The sequence below is a fragment of the Tachypleus tridentatus genome, chromosome 12 (genome assembly GCF_004210375.1).
Source record: "Tachypleus tridentatus isolate NWPU-2018 chromosome 12, ASM421037v1, whole genome shotgun sequence".
Classification (NCBI taxonomy): domain Eukaryota; kingdom Metazoa; phylum Arthropoda; class Merostomata; order Xiphosura; family Limulidae; genus Tachypleus; species Tachypleus tridentatus.
The window spans coordinates 24,429,200-24,455,347 of NC_134836.1; the positions used below are offsets into that span (position 1 = coordinate 24,429,200).

The following is a 26,148-nucleotide window of genomic DNA, read 5'->3' on the forward strand; positions in this document are numbered from 1 at the left end:
CAACCAGAAGCTAGTCCTTGAGCATGGGCCAAGCAAAATTAGTAGATAGCCACAGTTACTAGTTACGGAAATTTCCACTACACAACGTTAGCATAAATTTACTTTATCGTCTTACCATTATCTAGCAATGTATAAGTAATTATGACTAGAAAATTGAATGATCTAATCAAAATAACAGAATGTTACTAGCTTTTTTCATTGAACTTGGCCTCCCAGTGGCACAGTGGTATGTCTGCGGACTTACACACTAAAAACCGGGTTTCGATACCCGTGGTGGGCAGAGCACAGAGAGCCCATTGAGTAGCTTTGTGCTTAATTCTAAACAAAGAAACAAACAAACACTGAACTTGTAACAGTAATAGAAAATATTTGAATAATAATCGTTTGAGTTTATGTATTTGAATACTAAAAAAAATGTGTTGTTTTGCTCTCTGATTTCCAAGTGATTTCTTTGTTCTTCACATAAACTTCCTGTAGTAGGTGATTTTTGTGTTTGACTTCCGACTGTGTAAAAATCTCGGAAATAAATTCACTTGTAACGAATGAAAGACAGACACACCATGAAACTATTCATTACATTAATTTTATTTCCTATGCTTTCCTGAAATTGAAATTTACAGCGAAAAGTAGAATACACAACCACACTCTCTGTAAAAAATTTAACGATGATGATTAATGAATCACTTGAGTTTCTTTTTTTTCTCACCAGTCATCAACATCGTCTGTAAGATCTGATCCATTATCATAGTCTTTGGTATTGCAAGCATAACACTGCTGTACCAAGAAAGATAAACACGTTTACTTGTTTAATTATGTACACAATTCACATCATCATATAAGTTGTAACAATATACTACAGGAAAGACACGTAACTGTTGGAAAGGGTAACGAGAATGGTACCTTGGATGGTGGAGCTACCATACGGGGAGGGGCTGAAATCTCTTAAAATTGTTTTCCCTTGAAAACAGAAGAGTTAGTTGGGATCTAATTGATGTATTCAAAATTGTAAATTGATAGTGCTGATAGATCATCTTTTTTCTTATTTAACAGTGAGAATAATAGAAGTAGGGTACAGAAGTATAGATTTTGACAAGGTAGGAGTCATCTTCAGCTTACACAGTTTCATTTTTCTATCAGGATTATTGGCCTTTGGAATGGGTTGCCTTTGAATGTTGTTGAGGCAGGAAATTTAGGGGAGTTTAAGGAAAAGCTTGATGAGTATATAAACGATAAAGGTTTAAGATTTTTAAAAATTATTTTAATTTAGTTTAGAGGATGGAACAGCTGAAATAGACCAATAAGTTTTACGTTGTCCTAAAGCGTTAATCTTAATTTTAAAACCATTTCAAGTTGAAAATTATAGAGAAGTTTTACCCTATATGATTTTCTGAATATCCATCTGCTGTTCTCTACTATGTAAATGAAATAGGTTTAGAGCACCGAAATTATTGGCAACTTTTATAAATTTATGTCGGAGATTTCCAAACTTTTTGTTACTTTAATGGTATCACCAAAACAATAAATAAAATAAATAAATGTACTTAATTTAGGCTCTTCTTCACGGGTAACAGAAAAAAATAACAAAGTCTCTGAGCAGTTAAAACATGACAGTCTTTCATAGGGTATTGGATTATATCTCTTCATAAAAATGTAATAAAATATTTGAAACACATTTCAAATACATGAACATACCTTAATTTCATCCCAACATTGTCTACAATAACAGAAGTCACACTTCTTGTTTTCACAGAAGTGGAAATCGGCTTTTTCTGGTTCTTCACAAAGCAAACACTTTCTGCCACTTGGAACAAATAAAGTAAACAACTTGGCTAGAAAGGGTTTTTTTCTCTGCAGTTTGTCCAAAAAGGTAGGTTTGAACTATACGGTAGTTAAAATGACCATTTTAACATTTGATATTTACAATGTTTTATTTTTTACATGGTAGTCATCTTTTATTGTCGTATCCAGTTTTTTTTTAATATTTTGATCAACAAAGTTTCTCAAATAAGAGGAAGATACAAAAAGAGTTTTAGTTGATTTTATCAACTACAAACAAAGAAAACTGACTTTTTGACATTTAGCTTTTATGGTTGTTATTTTTTAGTAACTACAGAAAAGTGAAAAAGTTTATTTATGGAATAGTATCAAAGTGGGTAACTGCGTTTTTTCTATTAGAGTTTAAGAACTAAACGTAATAATCACAATAATACACGTTCCCAGTTTTGTGTGTTATATTTATTGTAAAAAATATGTATGTATGCGAGTAAATTAATCGACTTACTGATGTCAAACGGTTTCGTCTTGCAGCTTTCCGAATTTTCTGTTTCATGTAATGCAGATAGGAATGTCTCCTCTTCAACCACTCATTATATAGAAATAAAATCCTCTTTTTCGATCTCTGAAATTGAAGTTTACTACGACATTTCACATCAGTTCTATAGATGATGTAAAGACCACAATTTATAGTCAGATGAAGTTTCTAACTAAACATGACCGAAAACAAATCACACAATCAATGAAAGTATAATTTTTACAGACTTGTATTCAGTACTTCTGTTGATACACTCTAAAGCCCCTTCCCAGTAAGACAAAACCAGTAGGCAGATTACAGACATCCAATGATGTAACGTCGTGCTTAACTACAAACAAACAATATACAAGTACTTGGGCTTCCGCTACGCATTTTACTCTATATACTTCAACACTAAATCTTAGTCGACTTACCATAATCTAAATAAGAAATAAGCAAAATTCAAGTAAACTCAATATTACAAAAGTCAATAAACTCAAGATCAACCAAGTATTCTGAAGGGCAGTTGTAATAACTTACTAATCACAGGAATATACAGAAACAAAGGATAAACTGCAATCAGAGGCAGAAAGAGTTCAAGAAAATGAAAGGTCTAAATGAACAAATAGAAGTAAGTGATGAATTAAAACAATGAACGAAAAATTATTTAAAATATATGATTAAGGATAATAGCAGTCTTAAGGCCCCCTCATTATAGTGGACGACAAAATAAATAGTGATATTCAAAAAATGTTTCATATTTTCAATTCAAATATTTTGACTGATAAATCCCACGTTGATAGAAATTATACAACAGGAAGATGTGTAACGTTCACGTATGGTTTTTGCAAATTCATCTTTAAGAATAATCGCATGTGATATAGAGACGAAATATATCATGTATTCAGAACACAGTGTAACAATCTCTCCTATTTATTTCTACTGGCTATGAGGATGAATAAACAGTTTCTGTCTCTCATAATATCTTTCCATAGACCGAGTTACAAAGTAAGCCAAGAATGACTATTTGAAACCAAAAGCTTCTTTCTTAACAGGAAACATCTGATTGACTCACAGTGATTAGCCCCCACTTCACTTGACTGGTTATTCTCTTTCAACATTTACAAATTGTAACCTTTAGGTATCAGTTGCTCCGCCAATGATAAACACTGCTGCCACTGATATCCTTGCACATCATGCAGTGGCAACATGGGCACACATAGCTGAAGGACGTGCACTGTTTAGACTAAAGAACAACTCAGCGTTTTCTTGATTATGAGTTAATGTTATATCTGGACACATTCAGATCAAGCAAAACATTAAAAAAAATTCTACAATAAAATGAAAAGGTAAGTAATGCACAATATTCCAATATATCACGTTCCTCGTTCATTTCAATCTTGGGTAATGCACAATATTACAATATATCATTTCAATCTTGAGTAATGCACAATATTCCAATACATCACGTTCCATCTTCACTTGAATCTTGACCTCAAGTCGACCCTTAAAATTAAAATTAAGTTTACACTCGCGACATGGTCAAGAAGTGCATTACCTCCCCCCATTATTACAAATGATTACACGCCATATGGACGAAACCAATCGTTAAATAATATACTACCAGAAAATACAAAACCATTTAAGAAAACAAAAATGAAGTACTTTATATGCAAAAACGGCTCGTTTGGGCTGAGAAAACACTTTACATAGAAGAGCGAACAACGTTTCGACCTTTTTCGGTCATCGTCAGGTTCACAAAGAAAGAGGTAACTGACCGGAAGCTGACCACATGTTTGAAAGGGGTTGTGTAACTGTGTGTCGAAATGTAGAGGGCGGTATTAGATGTTTGAATATATAATTTTATTTATTTTATTAATATAGGTATAAAGGCGTTCCTTTATATTGGTTTATTTTGGGTTTAAGTTGTTGTATAAGTAAGGCTTCTTTAATTTTACGTTTGTTTATGTTTGTTTCTTTATTTAGTATTTGAGTGTTTTCTATGGTTATGTTGTGTTTATTTGACTTGCAGTGTTCGAAAACGTGTGAAGGTGACTTTTTATGTTCTTTGAATCTGGTTTCCATTTTTCTACTTGTTTCTCAATATAGAAGTCGTGGCAGTTATCACATTGTATTTTATAAATAATGTTGGTGTGGTGTTTGTCAGTGTAGTTTTTACATAGTATAGACCTCAGTTTTGTGCCGGGTTTTTGAATAAATTTGGTATTAACCAGATAAAATTAACGATGAATTAGACAAAATAAAACAATACTTCACCAACATCAATAAGTTTCCTCCACAAACCGTAGAAAACATTATACGCACACACCTAGACAGAAAGCAAAATCAACCAACAAAAGTAAACATATCTCACGAATCAAAAAATCACGAAACCATATACTGCTGCATACCATGTATTCCCGACATTAGCAGAAAAATAACTAACATTTGGCAAAAACCTAGTAATAAAATGTGACATTCCAGTTAGTAAAAACTACACTGACAAACATCACAGCAATATTATTTATAAAATACAATGTGATAACTGCCACGACTTCTGCAGTGTTCGGAAAGTCACTGTGCACTTGTATATTTATTAACAGACAAAATTGCACAGTGACGTTCCGAACATCCTGTATATTGGAGAAACAAGTAGAAAAATGGAAACCAGATTTAAAGAACATAAAAATTCACCTTCACACGTTTTCGAACACTGCAAGTCAAATAAACACATAACCATAGAAAACACTCAAATACTAAATAAACACACAAACATGAACAAACGCAAAATTAAAGAAGCCTTACTTATACAACAACTTAAACCCAAAATAAACCAATACAAAGGAACACCTTTATACCTATATTAAATATAATAAAATAAATAATATAAAATTATATATTCAAGCATCTAACACCGCCCTCTACATTCCGACACTCAGTTACACAACCCTTTCCAAACATGTGGTCAGCTTCCGGTCAGTTACCTCTTTCTTTCTTTGTGAACCTGACGATGACCGAAGAAAGTCGAAACGTTGTTCGCTCTTCTACGTAAAATATTTTCTCAACCCAAACGAGCCGTTTTTGCATATATATTTCTCTACAAGTGGGTTTTCTCGACATCACTGAATTCATTTACGTATTGAAATGTATTGTGTTAACTTCAAATCATGGTTAATGAATTTTTATGTAATGATTTTAAATTTATAAGTTGAAGAAAAGGTTTGCCTTTTATTTTAACCCATCGTACTTCATTTTTCAGTGATGACGAGAAACCCACTTGTTGAGAAATTTATATGCAAAAACGGCTCGTTTGGGCTGAGAAAACACTTTACATAGAAGAGCGAACAACGTTTCGACCTTTTTCGGTCATCGTCAGGTTCACAAAGAAAGAGGTAACTGACCGGAAGCTGACCACATGTTTGAAAGGGGTTGTGTAACTGTGTGTCGAAATGTAGAGGGCGGTATTAGATGTTTGAATATATAATTTTATTTATTTTATTAATATAGGTATAAAGGCGTTCCTTTATATTGGTTTATTTTGGGTTTAAGTTGTTGTATAAGTAAGGCTTCTTTAATTTTGCGTTTGTTCATGTTTGTGTGTTTATTTAGTATTTGAGTGTTTTCTATGGTTATGTGTTTATTTGACTTGCAGTGTTCGAAAACGTGTGAAGGTGAATTTTTATGTTCTTTAAATCTGGTTTCCATTTTTCTACTTGTTTCTCCCAATATACAGGATGTTCGGAACGTCACTGTGCAATTTTGTCTGTTAATAAATATACAAGTGCACAGTGACTTTCTGAACACTGCAGAAGTCGTGGCAGTTATCACATTGTATTTTATAAATAATATTGCTGTGATGTTTGTCAGTGTAGTTTTTACTAACTGGAATGTCACATTTTATTACTAGGTTTTTGCCAAATGTTAGTTATTTTTCTGCTAATGTCGGGAATACATGGTATGCAGCAGTATATGGTTTCGTGATTTTTTGATTCGTGAGATATGTTTACTTTTGTTGGTTGATTTTGCTTTCTGTCTAGGTGTGTGCGTATAATGTTTTCTACTGTTTTTGGAAGAAGCTTATTGATGTTGATGAAGTATTGTTTTATTTTGTCTATTTCATCGTTAATTTTATCTGGTGAGCATAGTTTTATGGCTGTGTTTATTTGGTTTCTTAGTATGTTGAGTTTTTGTTTTGTTTCATGTGTATATGATGTATATGATTGAAAAAAATTAAGTATGTGTTCTGTAGATCTGAATCCCACAACCGTGTCATCTACATATTTGCACCAGTACAAATACACACACAAGTTTACGCAAAAGAAAGACAACTTTTTTTTTTATTTTTCTTGATACCGTAATCTAAATCATTCACTATTCTATAACTATCATACTTTTTTCAACCATTTTAGTAGAGTCCTCTAAAAATCGACAATCAGGCTTAAAGTTATTAGTGGCAATGGCTTAGTCACTTTGCTAACAGTTTATGGGAGAGTATAAAAGTAGACATACTCATGAAAGAGGGAAAAAAATGAAATAGTGATAACCCAAGACAGTTTATTTTGATATTTTTCATATGATAATTTAAAAAAAAATCATTATTTTTATAAGTTCGCTTTACCAAGAGATCTATAACGAAAAATATTAAGATTTAGGTTAAAGATGATGATTACCTGCAAAGACGAGGTGTTTCAACAAAATATATCTTGTTCAAAGATATATTTTGCTTTTACACTTCTTTCCATTAAACTTATGTACAACAATTCCATATTCTGCTTAGTAGGTTTTGTTTCATACATTACCAGCTACAAAATATAGTAAAAGCATTATTTAAGGGTTTCATCGATTAAAAAAAAAAAAACATATCCTTCTCATATACGCACACACACATATATTATTCCATTAAATAATGCTGTATATATGAAAAAAAATTCTTTGGGCTTACGTAGTAAAAAAGGTGAATGAGTCATTCCCATCTATTTCAATTTTGTATTCATTTTTCCTAAACAATGTTTGAGTTCTTAAATAATTTTAGTACATACACCTTAGGCCGGGAACGAGGTTATCGCCTGGTGCATAGTAATACAAATACTAAAGATGAAAGTACATACAGTATTTTCAGTCACAAATATTTCAAATATGAATTTAGATTTATCGTGCCGCCCATTCAGCCGTGGGGGCGTTATAATGTTACGGTCAATCCCAATATTCGTAGGTAAAAGAGTAGCCCAAGAGTTGGGGGTGGGTGATGATAACTAGCTGCCTTCCCTCTAGTCTTACATTGCTAAATTATGGACGGCTAGCACAGATAGCCCTCGAGTAGCTTTGTGCGAAATTCAAAACACACACACACACACACAGATTTATCGTGTAAATAAGCTGTTTCTTTTTATGATTTTTCTTTCTATTTAGTTAGGGGGATTTTAATGAGTGTATAGGTAATTTCTTGTAGTTTTTATAAACCTTTCTATTTAACTCGAAGCTTGGTATAGCCTGATGGCTACGGTGCTCAGCACGCAATCTGCGGTTTTGAATCCCCATCAGAAAACATGCTTCCCCTTTCAGCCGTAGGGTGGCGGTCACTCTCACTATTCGTTATTAAAAGAGTATCCCAAAAGTTGGCGGTGAGTGGTACTAACTAGTTGCATTTTCTGTTAAATTAGCACAAATAGCCTTCGAATGATGTTGTTTAAAATTCAAAACAAACCAAAACCTATTTAACCAGAGGTGGAATATTATAGTTCAAAACACCATCTTACATTTCCTCGGTAATGAGATGTTTTTTACTGATTGAGTTTATATGGTACCAAGTCTTCATTTGTATTGATTTGAGTTTCTATAGCAACAAGAAAATCTTCATGGTGAAATAACCAATACCTTTGGATAGAAGAATCCACAAATTCTGCTTCGCATTCTTATTCCATAAGCTTCAATAAAGAACAGTATCCAAATCAGTGCGTAAATTATGTAAATCAGTGTGTTTTCTTTTACATCAGATAAACGAGGAGATGGAAGACAAACTATAAAAAAAGTAAATCTTCTATGAGTAAAATATTTTAAGCAGGTCATTATTTTCACAAAATGGGTCACATAAGTATCAGCAACAGCATTGGCAGTTTACTCTTCGTGACAGAACACTTTAATATTATCGTTAACGTATGTCGTGAAAGTTCGTCTAAAGTGTTTCTCAACCTTAGCTGTTGTTAGAAAACGGCTAAAATGAACTTCAACTGATCTTCAATTGTGTTTTTTAATGTTATTTAGCATTACAGGTGGGTAGGCTTATATATATTCATTGATGTTATTAATTTGTCTGAGTAATACGATTATGTCGAATGTGTTACGCTTTTAATAACACACATCATCACGTAATTCATGCTCATGGATAACACTTAGTTGTGTGTGATGTTTTATAAAATAAAAGTGACCCCTTATTACAGATAACTCTGGTGAACTACGTAAGTTATAACAGATAGGCAATGAAGGACTAAAAACAGCGATTGATATGGAAACAGATCATTTGGTTATAGAAGCCAACGAATTTGTTACTTCAATTGATGAAGATGGATATGGTAAGACAAATATCTTCACAGTCATCAGCAAAATTAGAAAAATTGTGGGAATGCTGAGAAAATGTCTGCTGAAAAATAAAAAAGTGACTCAGTAATAAAATTGTGGTTCGATGTTAGCACAGAGATTCGAGCTTTTCAAACTCAAAGAAATAAAAACACAAAACCTTAGAAAAGTGAAACACCTAACATTCTGTTTGGGTTTACACTATTAACGTGAAATTGTTGTCTCAAAATTATTATTTTTTCTGCACGTATTTAATGAGAAACTATTTGATTACTAACACTAATGACCTGTCGCTGATTTTTACCTCTGTCGGTTTGTTTACAGAATAAAAAATACATAAACTTTTCTAAAACATTTATTTTGCACATTAAAATAAATTTTGTTCAAATGGACGATGATGCATATCGTGCATACAGCATAAAGTATTGTGTGTGTGTTAAAGATTTGTAAAATCAATAAAACCTTAAAAATCATTTCTGGCTCTCCGACATTTATTTGGTTCAAACTGTTATGAAGCAATGTTTAAATTATAATAAACAAACTATATAACACATATATATATAAAATGGAGTAATTATATATTATGCAAAGCTTTTCATCAAACTATTAAATTAGAAATAAACAAGCTAACCGTTACTTTATCATTAACCATTCTAAAATATTTCCTACCAGCACTTGTTGAGATTTGATCCAATGTGTGAGTTTGATTAAAGCCTTTTAAAATTGCCCTTACTAAATTTGCTACAGCTCCATGGCCATAAATGATTACGTTGATGTCATGAGTTCCTAAGTAAAAAAAAACAACAATTACAAATAGATACAGAAATCCTAAAAATCTATAAGTTAATCAATAGCTTTCTGGCTACAAAATGTTTTTCGTTGACCTGTTCAGGTTAGAAATCGGGCATAACTGATGTCAGTCAAACGCACTGTACTAATAGGAAGTGTCAGGTTAACCCATAACCACAAGTGATAATAACATGTCTGGTTGTTCTCATACAATATGGTGAAGGCTGTACGAAAAATCAACCTGGAAATTAGTGTAGTTAACTATTCTTTTCTTTTTACGTTTCTACTCGGCTAGAATACTGCTGTTGTTTACCTGTTGTATAGTATGCGCGAAATTGCAACAATATTTCTCCGAGTAGAGTAGGAATTATCTGCTAGAGAGCAACAATGGAACAAAGAGAACTAGAACGAAAACAACGATTTTCTGTATCACATGTTTATGAATAAACCTCATATAATCGGTCTAAGTAAAAGGTTGTGAAAATTCCGAGATTAGTAAAATGATGTAGAAAACAGTTAATGTGTTCATATTATATATGCTAAACAAGATAAACCAGAAATAGGCAAGTTATTACCATACATTCTGCCATTAGCTAAAGCACAGATAACAGAACATCAATGAAAATTACATTTCTTATTGTCTTTATGTAAAACAATAGCATATAACCTGGTAAACGTCAGTTTCCTCAGATAAAATCCCTGACACGTGAATCTTCTAGTTTATATATGTATGTTTGCAACGTATCATAATTCAGATACAAGATGTACAGTCAGTTTGGAGTTAAAATGCAAACAGTTCAAAAAAAGGCAACAGTGATTAGATTTAGAATTTCAGTTCTGCTTTGATGTTACAACAGTGATTAGATTTTGAACATTAGCTCTGCTTTAATGCTACAATAGTAATTATATTTCGAACTTTATACTTGCTTTGATGTAACAATAGTGATTATATTTCGAACTTTATACCTGCTTTAATGTTACAATTGTAGATATATATTGAACTTAATACCTGCTTTAATGTTACAATAGTAGATATATATTGAACTTAATACCTGCTTTGATGTTAAAATAGTGATTATATTTCTAACATTATACCTGCTTTAATGTTACAATAGTGAATATATATTGAACTTTATACCTGCTTTAATGTTACAATAGTAGATATATATTGAACTTAATACCTGCTTTGATGTTAAAATAGTGATTATATTTCTAACATTATACCTGCTTTAATGTTACAATAGTGAATATATATTGAACTTTATACCTCCTTTGATGTTACAATAGTAATTACATTTCTAACTTCAGCCACGCCTTAATGTAACAACGGTGAATGATTAGATTTCAAATATCAGACCTGCTTTGATGTTCAAGACAGATCATCTTGCTCTTGATGACGATAAACCCACTTGAAATGAAAATGTATCATGACACGTGTGGTATAGGTATTAAAGCTTTCATTGGTTAAGAGAGAACAACGTTTCGGCCTTTCAAGTTGGCCTGAAGATGACCTAGGTAGGTCAAAACGTTGTTCTTTCCTTATCAACAAAAGTGTTGATATCCATACCAGCGGTTCTGAGATACAGATCATCTTGCTGATATTTCACGAGCAACGGCATCTAAAGCAATGTCAACACGGCACTCCGAGGGGAAGACATCATCAGTAAAGGGCAAAAGTTGGCAGAAGCACATATTACAGGTTTGTAATGTCCGCTTCGCTTCTTCTTTGTGGGTATTTGGGTATGTTTATTTCTTAAATACCCAGGAGGGTCAAGTGCACAGGACCTCTTCCTCCATCCCTAGCTTTCATGTCGGCTACCAATAAGAATTTGTTGTTTTTGTAGTGCTTTTGGGCCAGAGTATCCCACAGTATTTCGGACCTTTTTAGGGCAATGCCCATGTATTATCTTAATTTGCCCTTTTTTTCCTTTATCCGTTTTTTATTTTTTACTTCTATTCCATTTTATTTTATTTTTTATATTTCTATTCGTTTTTTCCCACTTATATATATATATTCCCTTTTTCCATGTATTTATCGGAAAAATAAAATAAAAATAAAAAATAAAGAAAAAATGAATAAAAAAGCATAAAAAACAAAAGAAAATAAAACTAGTTTTAAGCGTCTAGTACATGGTGGCCAGCTTGATTTATATTTCTTACATATATATTTAAAGGAGAGAGGTACTTAGGACTATGTTCATCATGTACGTAGTATCTGTTGAGATCACACATTAAATTATTTTATGCCAATTTTTATTAAAATAATATAGTGCATTATGCAAGAGTCTTACAGATATTGTCTCTATGTTTGCATACTTGTGCATGGATGTGGATTAAGTACTACGTGGTATTTTATAGGTTGAAGTTAAGATTGAATTTTGTATTTTTTGTAGTTTCTCTAATTGTTTTTGTGTTATGTTTATCCAGGCAGGAGATACGTATTCTATCATAGGTCTAATGTATGTTTTGTAGATTTTTTATTATATTATCAGGTGATGTACCTTGATTTTTACCTGAAAAACTTCTTGCATAATTTTCTCTTTTCCAGATTCTAATCAGGATATTGTTTGTATGCTGTATCCACGTTAATTTGGTATCATAAGTTAATCCTAAAAATTTATCAGAAGTAGTAGCCTGTAAAAGTGATCCATTCATGTATAACTTGTAATGTCCGTGCATTACTTTACTGCAAATTTGAACCTGAGAGCAACCAGTTTCATCAAACGATCTGTTGAGAATTCCAGAGAACTAGATGCCTTAGTCGGAAGCACTGGTTAAATGTGATAAGACCAGATGAATCATCCTTCACCATGTTCTCGACAAATATACGAGTTCACGTGTGCCACCAACTTACAGTCCACAGCCACGAGTACTTGGTTCGAACAGTGAAAGATTCTGGTAGTTCCATGATGGTTTGGGTGCACTCGTACCCTTAGAAGACAAGGTCATTACTTAATGGTGCTGAGTGATCATCTTCGTCCCGTGTTAAATAATTTCTGTTCTGTACTTTCAAGACAAGTAGTTGCCCAATGGTTTGAGGAGAATGACACGTTATCCATATGTCATGGCCTTCTGGGCGACCAGACCTGAACCCAATCGAGCATGTATGGGATATTCTAGAACGACATCTGACACAGGGTTTTCCACTTCCATCAACTAAGCGTGAGTTTATTAACTTTCTCGTGGAGGTAATGTGTCGTATTCCTCCTGCTGAATTCCAGACACTGTCGCATACATGTCGTACTGGTCACACGTGATGGCTTAACACCCTGTCAAGGGACTTTACAGTAGTGTTTCTTTTTTAAGCCATTATCTGTATATTTCTGTCAGGAAGTAACTTGTGCAGGCTTTTACCTTTTCTTATGCTGACATAGCGTTAAGAGTTAGATAGAAAGTGACCCATAGGTGTCCTCATGTTTATAATAATTCATTGTGACTATCACTAAGTATGGTAGAGCTTAGTATTTATGGATGATCAGAGAAAAAATGACTGCTGCACTCAATCTATAAATCCGTGATGCTTACAAATAACTGCTAAAGTTGAGCTCACTTATTAATCTTCTTTAATAAAGTCGTTGAAAGAAAAAAGAGGGGACACAAGTAATATCAATATTTTAACAAAAATTAAGTGATATAAGGGATAGCAAATTAAAAATGAAATAGAAACATGGTAGAGATAAATACAGAAAACCACACAAAAATAACTAAACAAGTAGCCAAATCTTTCCAAGAGTAAATGTTATTTACAACTAAATGTTGAATTTCTGCCAGTTGCACGAATTCAGGTCTAAATAAAATAATTTAAACTATAGTGCTATAGAGTCTTCCAGTGACTAATAACCATAAGCTTATGGCTACTTATATAGGGATTTTTGTATGGTTTGGTGTATTCATCCATACATGGTTGCTGTACTTTTTGGCCCTGTCACCCTTAAATCATATGTAATTTTTGCAATTTTTCTTTATTTATTATAATTTTATTACGATAACAGTTAGAGTACAGAAAGCAAATTACCCATGAATTACTTTACGTTACTTAATACGGTTATGACAAGCTAAAAAGAATTAGATTACGGGAAGCCAATGGAAACCCTTACCTAGCTGGTGGTAATCAATCCAGCTATAACGCTGCAGTATTAATAAGACGTCTACAAGCAGATTGTCAACAAACAATATAATGGAAACCACCAAAATCTGAAAAATTAACCGAATCGATCCTTTCACCTGTAGAAATGAATTAAGTGGTATGAATTTTTGATATTTTTTCACGATTTAAGATAAAAACAATTCACATACTTTGTATCGTCACATCAGCTATTTCTCGTGAAACTACAATTCCGTAGCTTACCTCCACAATCCGCTCACATCATGAGCTTGTAAAGATAAAAATTATTCAAACATTAAAGATAAGACAAAATCAAAAGATATTCGTTTCTAGTGAATGATGATTGCTTTTCATTACAAAAGGCCCGGCATGGCCAGGTGGGTTAAGGCGTTCGACTTGTAATCTGAGGGTCGCAGTTTCGAATCCCCGTTGCACCAAAGATGCTCGCCCTTTCAGCCGTGGGGGCGTTATAATGTGACGGTCAATCCCACTATTCGTCGGTAAAAAAAGAGTATCCCAAGAGTTGGCGGTGGGTGGTGATGACTAGCTGCCTTCCCTCTAGTCTTACACTGCTAAATTAGGCCAAACTTAACAACCCTGGTGTTAACTTTAAAGATGGAGAAAATGTGCATTTAAAATAACTTCTGAAATAGAAGAAACTCAATAATTATTTTTGCTACTCTTTCTATAACAAATTTCATTTTCTCTAAGACGTAGTGGTGTCTTTCAGGATAGTGAAGTATGTTGGTATTTATCATTATTTAGTGGAAAACGTAACTACTTGAAACTTTCTATCTTTAAAGAAAGATAAAGAAACGCGTTACGTTTTGTTATAGTATACTTTATTATGTTTTTATTCAATAATAATTAATGTCAAAAGCAATATATTTATTAACAACTACCTTTAGGTGTTTCACTTTTGTCAGAAGTTTTGTGATGAATGGAAAACATCTAAACATTGATGTAATAAATCTACTGTTTCTGGAGAAAATCATAAATAAAGATAAATAAAAGATCTTTTTTACAGTGTTCAAACTATATATAAACATCCTGTGAATTTTATAACTAAACTGACTTCAACTCTCTTAGGTTTAACATTATCTGAAACAGTGCCTCAGCAGCAAACCTAAGGGTTTATAACGTTAAAAATCTGTCTTCAATACCCATGTTGAGCCCAACAAAGATAACTTATTATTCCATCTTAAGGCTTAACAACAAAAAAAACAACAACAAAGAAAACATAAAGAGCTTATATAAAACTACTAGATCAAAATATTAAAAATATATTTACAAGTACTTATTGCATAAATATATATATATACACCAAAGCCATGCCATGTAAAGAACTGTAAAAGGTAATTTGAGTAACGAACAAAATATTTTGAACACGTCTCTTTTCACGAGCCATAAATACGTAACTATTATGCTTGTAATTGCTTTATTTATAACAAACACCATGTTGCTGTTGTTCATTAGCTACCGCGGCTAATTTACGTAATTACGGAACGAGTAAATATTCTACAGTAAATTGTTTCACGTATTTCGTAAAATTACGAAGTTATATCGATGGAATTACAAACATAACTACAAAGATTATGACGTATACTCTTTAGTGTTACTATAAAGCGCACAAACTCATTAAATTTACTATGGAATGCGAAATTAACTCTTTACTTCATTTTAATAATGATATAGCTACTCATATTACAACAAACATACTCATTTGAAGTGTATTGTACAAGTTCACCAATAATGCTTTACTTCATACGGTTCAAAATTCACAGAAACAACAGTTAGTTCAATCCCTGGTTAACAAGGATGTTGTTATTTGTTCTTTCATAAAAACAAACAAATACTTTTTTGCAAAATAATGGTCAAAGTGATAATTTTTAAAGATATATTTAGCACTGATCGTTTATAAAACTTTCCCATATATCCATATATCCAGCGTATGTTGAAATATGAAGAATGATGTTTAACTAAGTCAGCATTACAGTTTCAGGGTACGAACAATGTTTAACTGTTAGCGTTCCGGTTTCAAATTACGAACTCTTTTCAGTTATGTTACCATTACGGTTTCACAATAATAATAGTGTTTAATTGTATTAGTACTACAGTTTCAAATTAAGAATAATGTTTAATTTTATTATCACTACGGTTTAAGATTAAAAATAATGTTTAATTCTGTTAGCACTATAGTTTCAGATTAAAAATAAATTTATTTCTCTGTTAGCACTACGATTTCAGATTATTTTATAATATTAATTCTATTCGCATTACGGCGTCAGATTAAGAATAACGTTTGGTTCTATTAGCATTACGGTTTCAGATTAAGAATAATGTGTTAGCACAACGTTTGGCTTTATCAGTACTACAGTTTCGGGTTAAGAATAATGTTTAGTCCTATTAGCGCTACGGTTTTAGACTTAGAATAAAATTTAATTTTATTACCACTACGAGTTCAGATTAAAAATAACGTTCGATTCTATTAGTAATATGATTTCAGATTAAAATTTAAAATTTTAGATTAAGAATAACGTTTAATTATATTATCACTACGGTTTCAGATTTAAGAATAATGTTTAATTATGTTAATTTTACACTGATCATTTAGTGTTTTCTGAAAAGTATTAGATCTTCAAGACTACCAGTTTAGAAATATGGTGTAATTTATCGAAATATGTGTAAAACCGGTATTTACAAACACTTATTTTCACATCAGGTAATATATTTAATGCAGGTTGCGTCGCTACGATACCTAACTAAAGTCCACTGAAACGAGAGGTGATTATTATCAAACATAAGTTAGTTGTAAGCCTCTTGGCCTTAGCTTGTGTTTTAAGTCGTTTTAATATCATTAATGTGGAGAAAAACCCAACAAGAAATGCTTCTATTTAAAATACGGTTAGTAGATCTAGATTTAAATTAATATTTTAATAACTATGTCTACATACTATTTTACTTCTTTCATCTGCTGACATCCGCAAATCTAAGACGTCTAAAAGTTCGTTTTTCTCTGCCCTTTTAAGAGGCAACAGTGTCCTCTTTCCCTATAAACATTACTCAAGAGTGAGTAAACATTCTTGATTGAAAAAAAAACATTATAGACACAAAATATAACCAGGCTAAAGTTCATCATCTCATGACCCAAGTAAAAGTGATAAATCTCTCATGAAAATCCGGTTTATAATAACATGCTAATCATTATAATACATATATATGAAATAAGGCCTAGGAAATTACATCTGCATGCAAATATAAAAATATTTATTTGATATTTTGTTGTGAGTAAATTATTGGTAAATTCAAATGTGTATACAGGTCGTGAGTGCATCTTGTATTTCGTTTAGATCTAGATCAGAATAACGGTATTTTTTATTTATTTATTAAAATAGGGTATAAACTGACGATCATATTTAGAAAGGTTTAACAACACTCTTTAGCAGTTTGCTTGCGAACTATGTAACAAAACATCATCCAACCCAACTGACTGAAACTCTGATAACGTTTGGTAATTTTGCAACTTTACTTACACGATGTCATCATTACCCTATTGCAGTACATTTTGAGCTTTTGGATCCTAGTGATATTCGTTGGAATTATCCATTAACGACGTCTCAGGTAACACGAAACCCATCCTTTAAAAGTACTTCATCCTCCCCTCCTCTTTATAATCTCAGATACTAGCATCCTTTGAAAGCCCCATCTAATTAGAGATTCACGATATTTTGATGTGGTATTTAACCCTTCTGTATGCTGTTCTATGAATAATATCAGACCAGCCTGTGTCCTGATATGGTATGGAAGTAATGGTTAATCTATGGTTAAAAAAGTCTGATCCAAACACCACTACGTAATTTTTTTTCCAACTAGTAATAGATTAGAGGTATATGATAATTGCTTAATTCAACTGATTTCATGGCATAAGTGGAATTTCTAAAACGTACAACAGTGTCACCTGTTTTTAATTTGGTTGAAGAACTGTTTAATGTTCATTTTTGTCTCCTTAATTCCTTGGTGAAATTTGTTAAATTTATTTCTAATTGCACAATCGTAAAACTTAAGAATCCTTTTAACGTTATAGCTTAGAAACAATATCAGTCTCCTATATGTGAAAGCTTAGAAATCCCCAAACATCAATGATATAACAAATATTAGATTTTTAAAGAAAACTTGCTATTGTACTCGAAATCAGAATGAGAAAATGATTGACAATTAAGAGAAAAAAACCGTTATAATTCCACCAAAGTAAAAACAAACTTTTATTGTGTGGAATTACAAATAACGACTCCGTCGGGTTTAAAGTACACTTGACAAATAGCGTTTGTTCTAAGCGTCGTTTCCTAAACGTTTCCGTTGTTTTTTACTTTGATCACCAGTCGTCCTTTTTTTTCACTAATTAGTTATAGCACCATGAACCAAGAAACTGTATTGGAAATTATTATACTTCGACGCGTATAAAAGTTTCTAAGCTGTGTAAAACTATATATGTAACTCCCTCAGAAACAGAAACTGTGACTTTAGGTGTGAAAACTTATTCTAAAATAAGGCCAGGTTCCTTTCATCTATATGGGTCCGGCATGGCCAGGTGGTTCGAATCCCCGTCGCACTAAACATGTTCGCTCTTTCAGTTGTGGAGGCGATATAATGAGACGGTCAATCCCACTATTCGTTGGTAAAAGAGTAGCCGAAGAGTTGGCGGTGGGTGGTGATGACTAGCTGCCTTCCCTCTAATCTTACACTGCTAAGTTAGGGACGGCTAGCGCAGATAGCCCTCGTGTAGCTTTGCGCAAAATTCAAAACAAATTCATGTATATAAAGTGTATATATATATACTATGATAAATGTGAGCACAAAGAATGTTTGAGCAAAGATTAATTTTTATACAAAAATAGAATTAAAAACGTAAACAAATGTTTCATTTAAGACATCTTTTGGAGATGAAAATATTATAAAAGCAGGTGAGAAATAGAACGAAACTACGAAAAGACAATCACATTTAATCGCTAAAAATCCCCTCATGAAACTTACTTTTCGCTTCCTTCTTGCATCTATGTGACGAAAGTAGGCTGTGATGTAGAAGTTATCAAACTGAATTTCTCTCAGGTAAGAGTTGTTATAGTTTTTAGCTCTGTAAAGACAAAAAAGTATACGCTGCAAAAATGTTAAGAAATGTCACAATTTATTAATTTCTTGTTGATTTTCAGTGCAGATTAGACAATGGACTACTTTGCTTTGTCCACTGCGAAGAATCGAGACTCAAATGTTCGTAATATAAGCCCATAAACGTACTGCTGAATTACCGGTGCAGAATGCATCAGAATGTTTTCCTAATGGCTTGTTACACAACGAGTTACCTCGAATATATCAGCTTCACGAAACGAACTCTGTATTTTAGGGTTGTAAACCGGATATAATTTAAAAGGAAAAAGAAAGAAACTAACAGTACACTTTTGAAAAGGTTCAGGTACTTAATTCTAAGTTCACCATATTTAATTATTAAAATAACAAATTTAAGCATACATGTAAACACTGCAGTTTTTCCATATACTTTAAAAATTAAAAAAATTAAAATGAGATAGAAAGTTTACAATGAAACTACGTTTTGCCATCATCAAGTACCTAATGATGTCAGGTTAACGGGTGGCAAAACGTAGTTTTATTGAAGATGTATTTCTATTCCATTTTATTTGTCTTATATTTTAAAGCAAGCATGGCAAAGATATTTCTATTATTCTTTCGTTTGTTTTTATTTTCGAGACTGAAACACTATTTCTACTGAACGGTGATAACAATACTGCATTACATGCGAACTTAAAATTAGTACGTTAACGACATCTTGTTTGGAGTCAGTGAGGTCAAAAAGGAGAGACTGGTAATTACATTTCATACAACATGCACATAATTTTTTATTATCTTTTTGAAGAACTTAGGATCTGTAAAACACCGATGACAAAATTTTGGAAGATTGTTTGTTGTGGAGCTTAAGACTATACAATGAGCTTTCCGTGTCATGTCCAGCTCGAGTATCGAAACAAGAGTTCCAGCATTATAAGCTTTCAGGCTAACTTCTGAACTACTGGGGATATCTTGGAAGCAAATAAAAGATTGAAATAAACAGAGAAACACTATTATTTGTTCAACAAAACCTACTGAACATTTTATCAAAAACTACCGGTCACTTAGCAACAACTCAGAATAAATATCAACAAAAATGGTTTCACTTCTGTTGAAATACTGGCTGGTTAAAAATGCGAGCTATTATACTGCACTCAAATATTTAATATGTCTTCATTACCAACTGACTATAAAGTTGTATTAGCACAGAAAAATTACATACAGAAATGCCCTCTCTACTCAAAACTTTATAACAACACTCCAATTACTTATATAAAAGAATAAACATGTGATTTCTTCAGTTATTTACTCATCCCTGTTAAGATGGCTTGTTTGCAATACAATGAGAAGACTAGAGACCTTTCCAATCTATAGAGAAATGTCATAATATCCCACAACAGTTTATTTCATTAACTGTTCAATATCATCTGTTATCAGATTCTGTATCTCTCGCGGTTGCTCAGCAGTAATTCTGAGGGCTTATTGCTTTAAAAATCATACTTCGATGCCCAAAAAAAGGACAACACAGATAGCCCAGCGGTGTTTATCAACAAATAAACACACAAAAAAGGTATTTGAGTTTATCAACACAAGCAATTGAAAGGGAAAACGACTACCACTAGTATGAGCAATAAGTCGCCAACTGCTGGTAACTGATCGATGGAAGAAATAGCTGTAAAATACAACAGGTGTCAAAATGTATCTTATCTGATTGATCCCTTCAACAATTGTTAGAATATACGAGTATATCCTGTGAAGAACAGCAAAATCTGTTCTACGGCTGATAATCAATTAATCCTTCAGACTGGCGTCTTTTCATAGACTCTTCCAAGCGAAGTCTCAAGGCTGTGCTTCTGCACAACGGAAATAAATATCCCAGCATTCCCACTGCACACTCTGTCCATCTAAAGGAGTCCTATGACAATATGGAGCTTCTTTTTTAGAAGCTGTTAAGTACAACCAGTACCAGTGGAGTCTGTGTGGGGACCTCAAGGTCATTGGTCTTCTTATGGGTATGCAAGCGGGCTTCACAAAGTACTGTTGCTTTCTCTGTCTCTGGGATAGTCGAGCTGTATCCCAGCATTACAAGCAGAAAGACTGGGGTCTAGAAGCACTTTTGTTCCTGGCGAACACAGAGTCAAGGAGAATCCTCTGGTTGACATGAAAAGGTGCTTCTTCCTCCTCTTCACATCAAGCTTGGTTTGATGAAGAATTTCGTGAAGGCCATGGACAAAAATGGTGCTGCCTTCCAACACTTGTCTACTGTGTTCCCAGGTCTCAGTGCTGCTAAGCATCTGCAATCTTGTAAAAATGTAGAAATGTTCTTTAGTTGGTCTAATGTATGGTAGCGGTGTGTCACAGTAGCTGGCCTAATGGATGGTAACGGTATGTTAAAAGCAACAATTGTTATGAAAGACTGACTGGTCATGTGGTAATTTAATTATGAACAGTATTCATGAGATCATTGAACTTCATTTTCTGTTAAGTTTTATTTAGTTTTCTACGTATTACCATTTATGCTACTATAAATACTGTTTTTTGGTCTTTAATTAATAAAGATTTTTTTAAAAAAGTATCCTTAAAATGTTCTTTATACCTTTCTACTTAGAACTCAGTCACGTTCTCAAACTAAGATAATTCAACCAATTTCCAGTTTAATACTGTTATTAAAAGGTTAACCCTAAACGTATACAGGAATACGTTATCTGAGAATAAATATCATAATTACACTGGAGGAGAAAATTTCGTGAACATGGAATTTATTGCAGTCTGTTTTTAATAATGCTCATCTCAATTCTCACTTGAGAAGAATTTAAAGCAACAGTTGTATGAGAGATTTGACGGTCACATTATAATGCCTCCACAGCTGAAAGGACGAGCATGTTTGGTGCGATGGGCATTCGAACCCGCGACCCTCAGATTACGATTCGAACGCCTTAACCCACCTGGCCATACCGGGCTCAAATGTGGAAGTTTTATGTTACACAGTTAGGTACTAATATGAACATATTGATGATCGTACATTGTAGCTTATAATATAATTATACAAATATATAAACAAATAAATATTCATTATTGGCCATCACCTCCTTCACATTTTGATTCTAAGAGTAATGTAGTGCTTTTACAATAACTGAAATATAAAATGTTTTTTTTCTGTATAAAATAATACCCATATGATTATAGGAATATAGTGCCTATCATATTTTAATCATATAATAATAAAAGTCGTTTGCTATTAAACCATATAAAGTATACAAAAACAAAAAAGCGTAATTACGTTATTTCTGTGTAACACGCTATACATAACAGCAGATACAAGTTTCTCCCTTTAATATCCATTAAACTGGTTATAACTACTACATATATATATACATGTAATAGTGCAAAAAGCCACTTATAATTTAGTAGAAATATTAAGCAGTTATACTCACTGGACGAAGACTAAAATGAACATGAAACCTAAAATTCGACAAATTATCTTGAAAATGTAGTCAAAATAACGTTTGTGGACATCAAATTCATTTTTGATCGTCCTGGTTACGTCTTGTGGAGTTAACTGATCAACCTGTTGACCCGGTATTACCAACTAGAAAAGAAACTACGTAAGACAATCTAATAGTTCCAGTCTATAAACTAATCCACACAGTAGTAATTTTTTATACATGAGAATAAAGTTATATGATTGATAAGAAGAGAGATATCAAATATCAATTTACAAATGCATAAAACATAATGAAAATACGTATTATACCTTATACTGAACGTTTAGGCTGAAATCCATTTTCATTTCTGATGATATTTTTTCTCCCGTAGCGTAACTCTCGCCGAATCCCACGTTAACAGGACTTCGTCCCTCACACATACGATCTCCCAAAAATACTAAACAGCGGATAAAATATAAATTAGATTACTTTTTAAGTAATAAAATCATCTATTGTTCAAGTATTTCGTTAACAAAGTCACTATAAACCCAGTCTCCACTATCGATCAACTTTAAAAGAAATTAATTTTTATCTGGATTTGTCTGAAATAGGGAAAATAGGTCATCTATACAAGTTCCTTTTGTTTGTTTGTTTTGGAATTTCGCACAAAGCTACTCGAGGGCTATCTGTTCTAGCCGTCCCTAATTTAGCAGTGTAAGACTAGAGGGAAGGCAGCTAGTCATCACCACCCACCGCCAACTCTTGGGCTACTCTTTTACCAACGAAAAGTGGGATTGACCGTCACTTTATAACGCACCCACGGCTGGGAGGGCGAGCATGTTTGGCGCGATTCGGGCGCGAACCCGCGACCCTCAGATTACAAAACGCACGCCTTAACGCGCTAGGCCATGCCAGGCATACGAGTTCCTAACGAAGCTTTAGTGAGCGAAATACTAAGCTAATAAAGTTACATTCTGGAGACACAGGTCGTAATTTTACTTAGGTTTATCGAAATGTTTTATAATAAACTTGAGTTTGCGTTAAAAAAGTTATGAATGATAATTTTTATTGTTCTGTGAGCCATTATGTGGCTACTGTTACTTTCTATTTAGTTAAAACTAATAGTAATTTTACCATCTATCTTTTCATTTTCATTTTAGAATTAGAATGTATTAAGATTCATTATTATAATTCTCTATATATGTATTGTGCATGATTTTTTTTCTCCATATTTATTAAGCTGTTCGTCTATAAACCACACAAAACAGTAACAACAACTATTTCATGCATATGTATATGCCAAAATTGTGTGTTTGTGGAATAAATATTCTACAAATTATATATACATTGCGTTTTTCAACCATTATTATTAGCTAATTCTCGCGCTGTCTCCAAACTTTATTTTCTAAGGAGTGGGTTTCTCATCATCAAACATAAAAAACGTTGTACGTCACTACCGTGAACTACTTTCAAACACCATTTTAGAATAACGGTAACGTTTGTGTCATTATTTAAACATCCTAACGTTACTCGTAATGACGAGAAACCTACTTGAAGTAAAAATGTATTCTCTAGACGGTTGCTAAGGGTATTAAAACGTTAATTAAAATAAAGTACAGAACAACGTTTCGATCTTCTTAGGACATCTTCAGGGTGTCATGAGAATACATTCTGTTGGCTCGAATACTGTTGATGCAAGAAACCAGTTACTTGTTTGTTATATGGTTGCTAGGCAATTTGGAATTATTTAGGCAATTATTTAAATGTGCTTATTTGTAAAACTAATTCCTATTAAATATTTACTAAACGATCATACTGGAACAAATTAATTTTATAACTAAACATGTTCTTTTAATCTTAATTTCGGTTGTAATTTAGTGGAGGACATCGATAGCAATTAATTTACGCATATACAACTCGTAATTCATCGAAGAAACAATGTCACTGTGAAAATGTATCTCAGAACGGCTTATATGACTATTAACATTTTTATTGATAAGCAGAGAACAACGTTTCGACCTTCCTAAGTTATCTTCAGGAAAGTCGAAACGTTGTTCTCTGCTTATCATTAAAAGTGTTGATACCCATACCAGCCGTTCTGAGATAAGTTTTTATTTCAAGTGGGTTTCTCGTCATCAAGAATGTCACTGTAAAAAGTTGATTTTAAATGTAGAGCTAGTTTTTCTCTTCATAATTACATCACACGCACTGCTATGATCAGAAAGTACGATGCTCTTAATTTAATACTTAATTTCAGATAATTTAAAGTCAAATTACTGGCATACACTAGCAAATGCGTCTAAACAATAAACAGTAATATACCTAAGTTTGCTTTACAATAACTGTGTCGTTATAAGTCAAAGCCGGATAGGGATGACATGTCAAAATATACCTTAATAGTCATGTTTAGTGTACATGAGAAAAGATATATGAGTTAGGTCTAGAGGAGTATAACTTAAAATAGAAACAGTGGATGGATTTAAACATTATAATTAAACAAGTCAAATTACTCGTCACCAGTCGGAGAAAAATTTTTAAGTTAAAGTATAAATTTAAATTATTTCATGGACTTTAAAAAAATTAACAATGTTTCACTCTTGGTTCCACTGTGAAAAGTAATTGTTGATCACTTCATTCATGTTAAGAGATACTATAAATAACATATGGTAAATCTACATTTTCATTATTTAAGTTACGTCACATTTTAAAATTTGAATGATAGTGTGATTAATTCCTAACAACATAGTGTACAATATGTCGCTTGTGAAATAAAATTTGGCATCAACATCATTCATGTCTGTTTTACCATCATTTCAAAAGTGAATGTTGAGCATTGCCTGTGTATGCAGCTTTTCAAACACAGAATTGGAAATGTCTGCTATACACGGGAAAGAAACAAACTTATGAACAAACACCACAGTTCACAATACAAATCAGATCAAGATATTGACAATGTAATCACAAGTTGTTTGTTTTTTTAAATTTTATGCAAAGCTACACGAGAGCTGTCTGCGCTAACTGTTCCTAATTTAACAGTGTAAGACTAGAGGGAAGGTAGTTAATTATCACCGCCAACTCTTGGGCTACTCGTTTACCAACGAACAGTGGAGTTACCTTCACTTTATAGACCCCCGTCCCTCAGATTGCGACTCGAACGCTCTAACCACCTGACCACGCCGGAGCACCTAAGTCATTTAGTCATCAGCACAAACCACTAACTCTTGATTTATTTGTACTCGATAAAACTCTGAGATTTAGCTATTACTCTTATAATGTACCCATGCCTTTACAACTGTGGGAGGCAAATTGTTGGGTGTGAACGTAAAGTGAATTACGCGCAATTCCACATTTCAGCATGCTACCATTGTGTCTCTTTAGGCTCAAATCAAAATGTCGACCAAACTCAAACAGGCAATTCACACTCGCAAACTTAAGTACTGCTATAAGGTTAGTTACTTTCTTTATTAAGTGATTACAAAAAAACATCAAAGAAATAATTATACTATAGCGTTAGCACTTACCGTTAACAAGTCTGCAAATGAAAGTTAGCTTCATTGGCCAGCACAAGAGATAACCGATAAATGATAGCTTTCGAAAGCAACGTTCCTCTGCCTCTTTAAAACCTTTTCTGCATGCTATGACTCCCATGCTAAAAACGTCTGTCACAAAAAAGTAACAGCTTTTAAAAAGAACTGTCCGAGTCGTAATCCAAAATAATACAAGTTTATACACTAAAGAAAGTTATCCCATTACAAACTCGATCTCCTTATACATTTTTAACCTTACGTGTTCTGAGAAGAGTTGAATGTCGTTGATCTGATTTTTCCCCATTTTGACAGCGGAAGTAC

The 26,148-nt window shown here is 32.8% G+C and overlaps 1 protein-coding gene across 3 annotated transcripts; it reads right to left on the reverse strand.

The window, feature by feature from the left end:
• Positions 1 to 572: 572 nt before the first annotated feature.
• Positions 573 to 25,955, reverse strand: LOC143235234 (E3 ubiquitin-protein ligase DCST1-like). 3 transcript variants are annotated; one of them, XM_076473195.1, is made up of 11 exons: positions 25,822 to 25,955; positions 22,630 to 22,757; positions 22,310 to 22,464; positions 18,789 to 18,888; positions 16,712 to 16,807; positions 13,750 to 13,876; positions 9,533 to 9,649; positions 8,165 to 8,307; positions 2,282 to 2,398; positions 1,693 to 1,878; positions 573 to 771 (listed from the first exon to the last, which is right to left on the reverse strand). In XM_076473195.1, exons 1-11 carry the CDS (start codon positions 25,946 to 25,948, stop codon positions 703 to 705), a joined length of 1,365 nt encoding a protein of 454 aa, XP_076329310.1. In that variant the 5' UTR covers positions 25,949 to 25,955; the 3' UTR covers positions 573 to 702. The 3 variants fall into 3 exon arrangements, with proteins under 3 accessions (XP_076329310.1, XP_076329309.1, XP_076329311.1); XM_076473194.1 differs by having other exon boundaries at positions 573 to 774; XM_076473196.1 differs by lacking the exon at positions 9,533 to 9,649 and having other exon boundaries at positions 573 to 774.
• Positions 25,956 to 26,148: the final 193 nt, after the last annotated feature.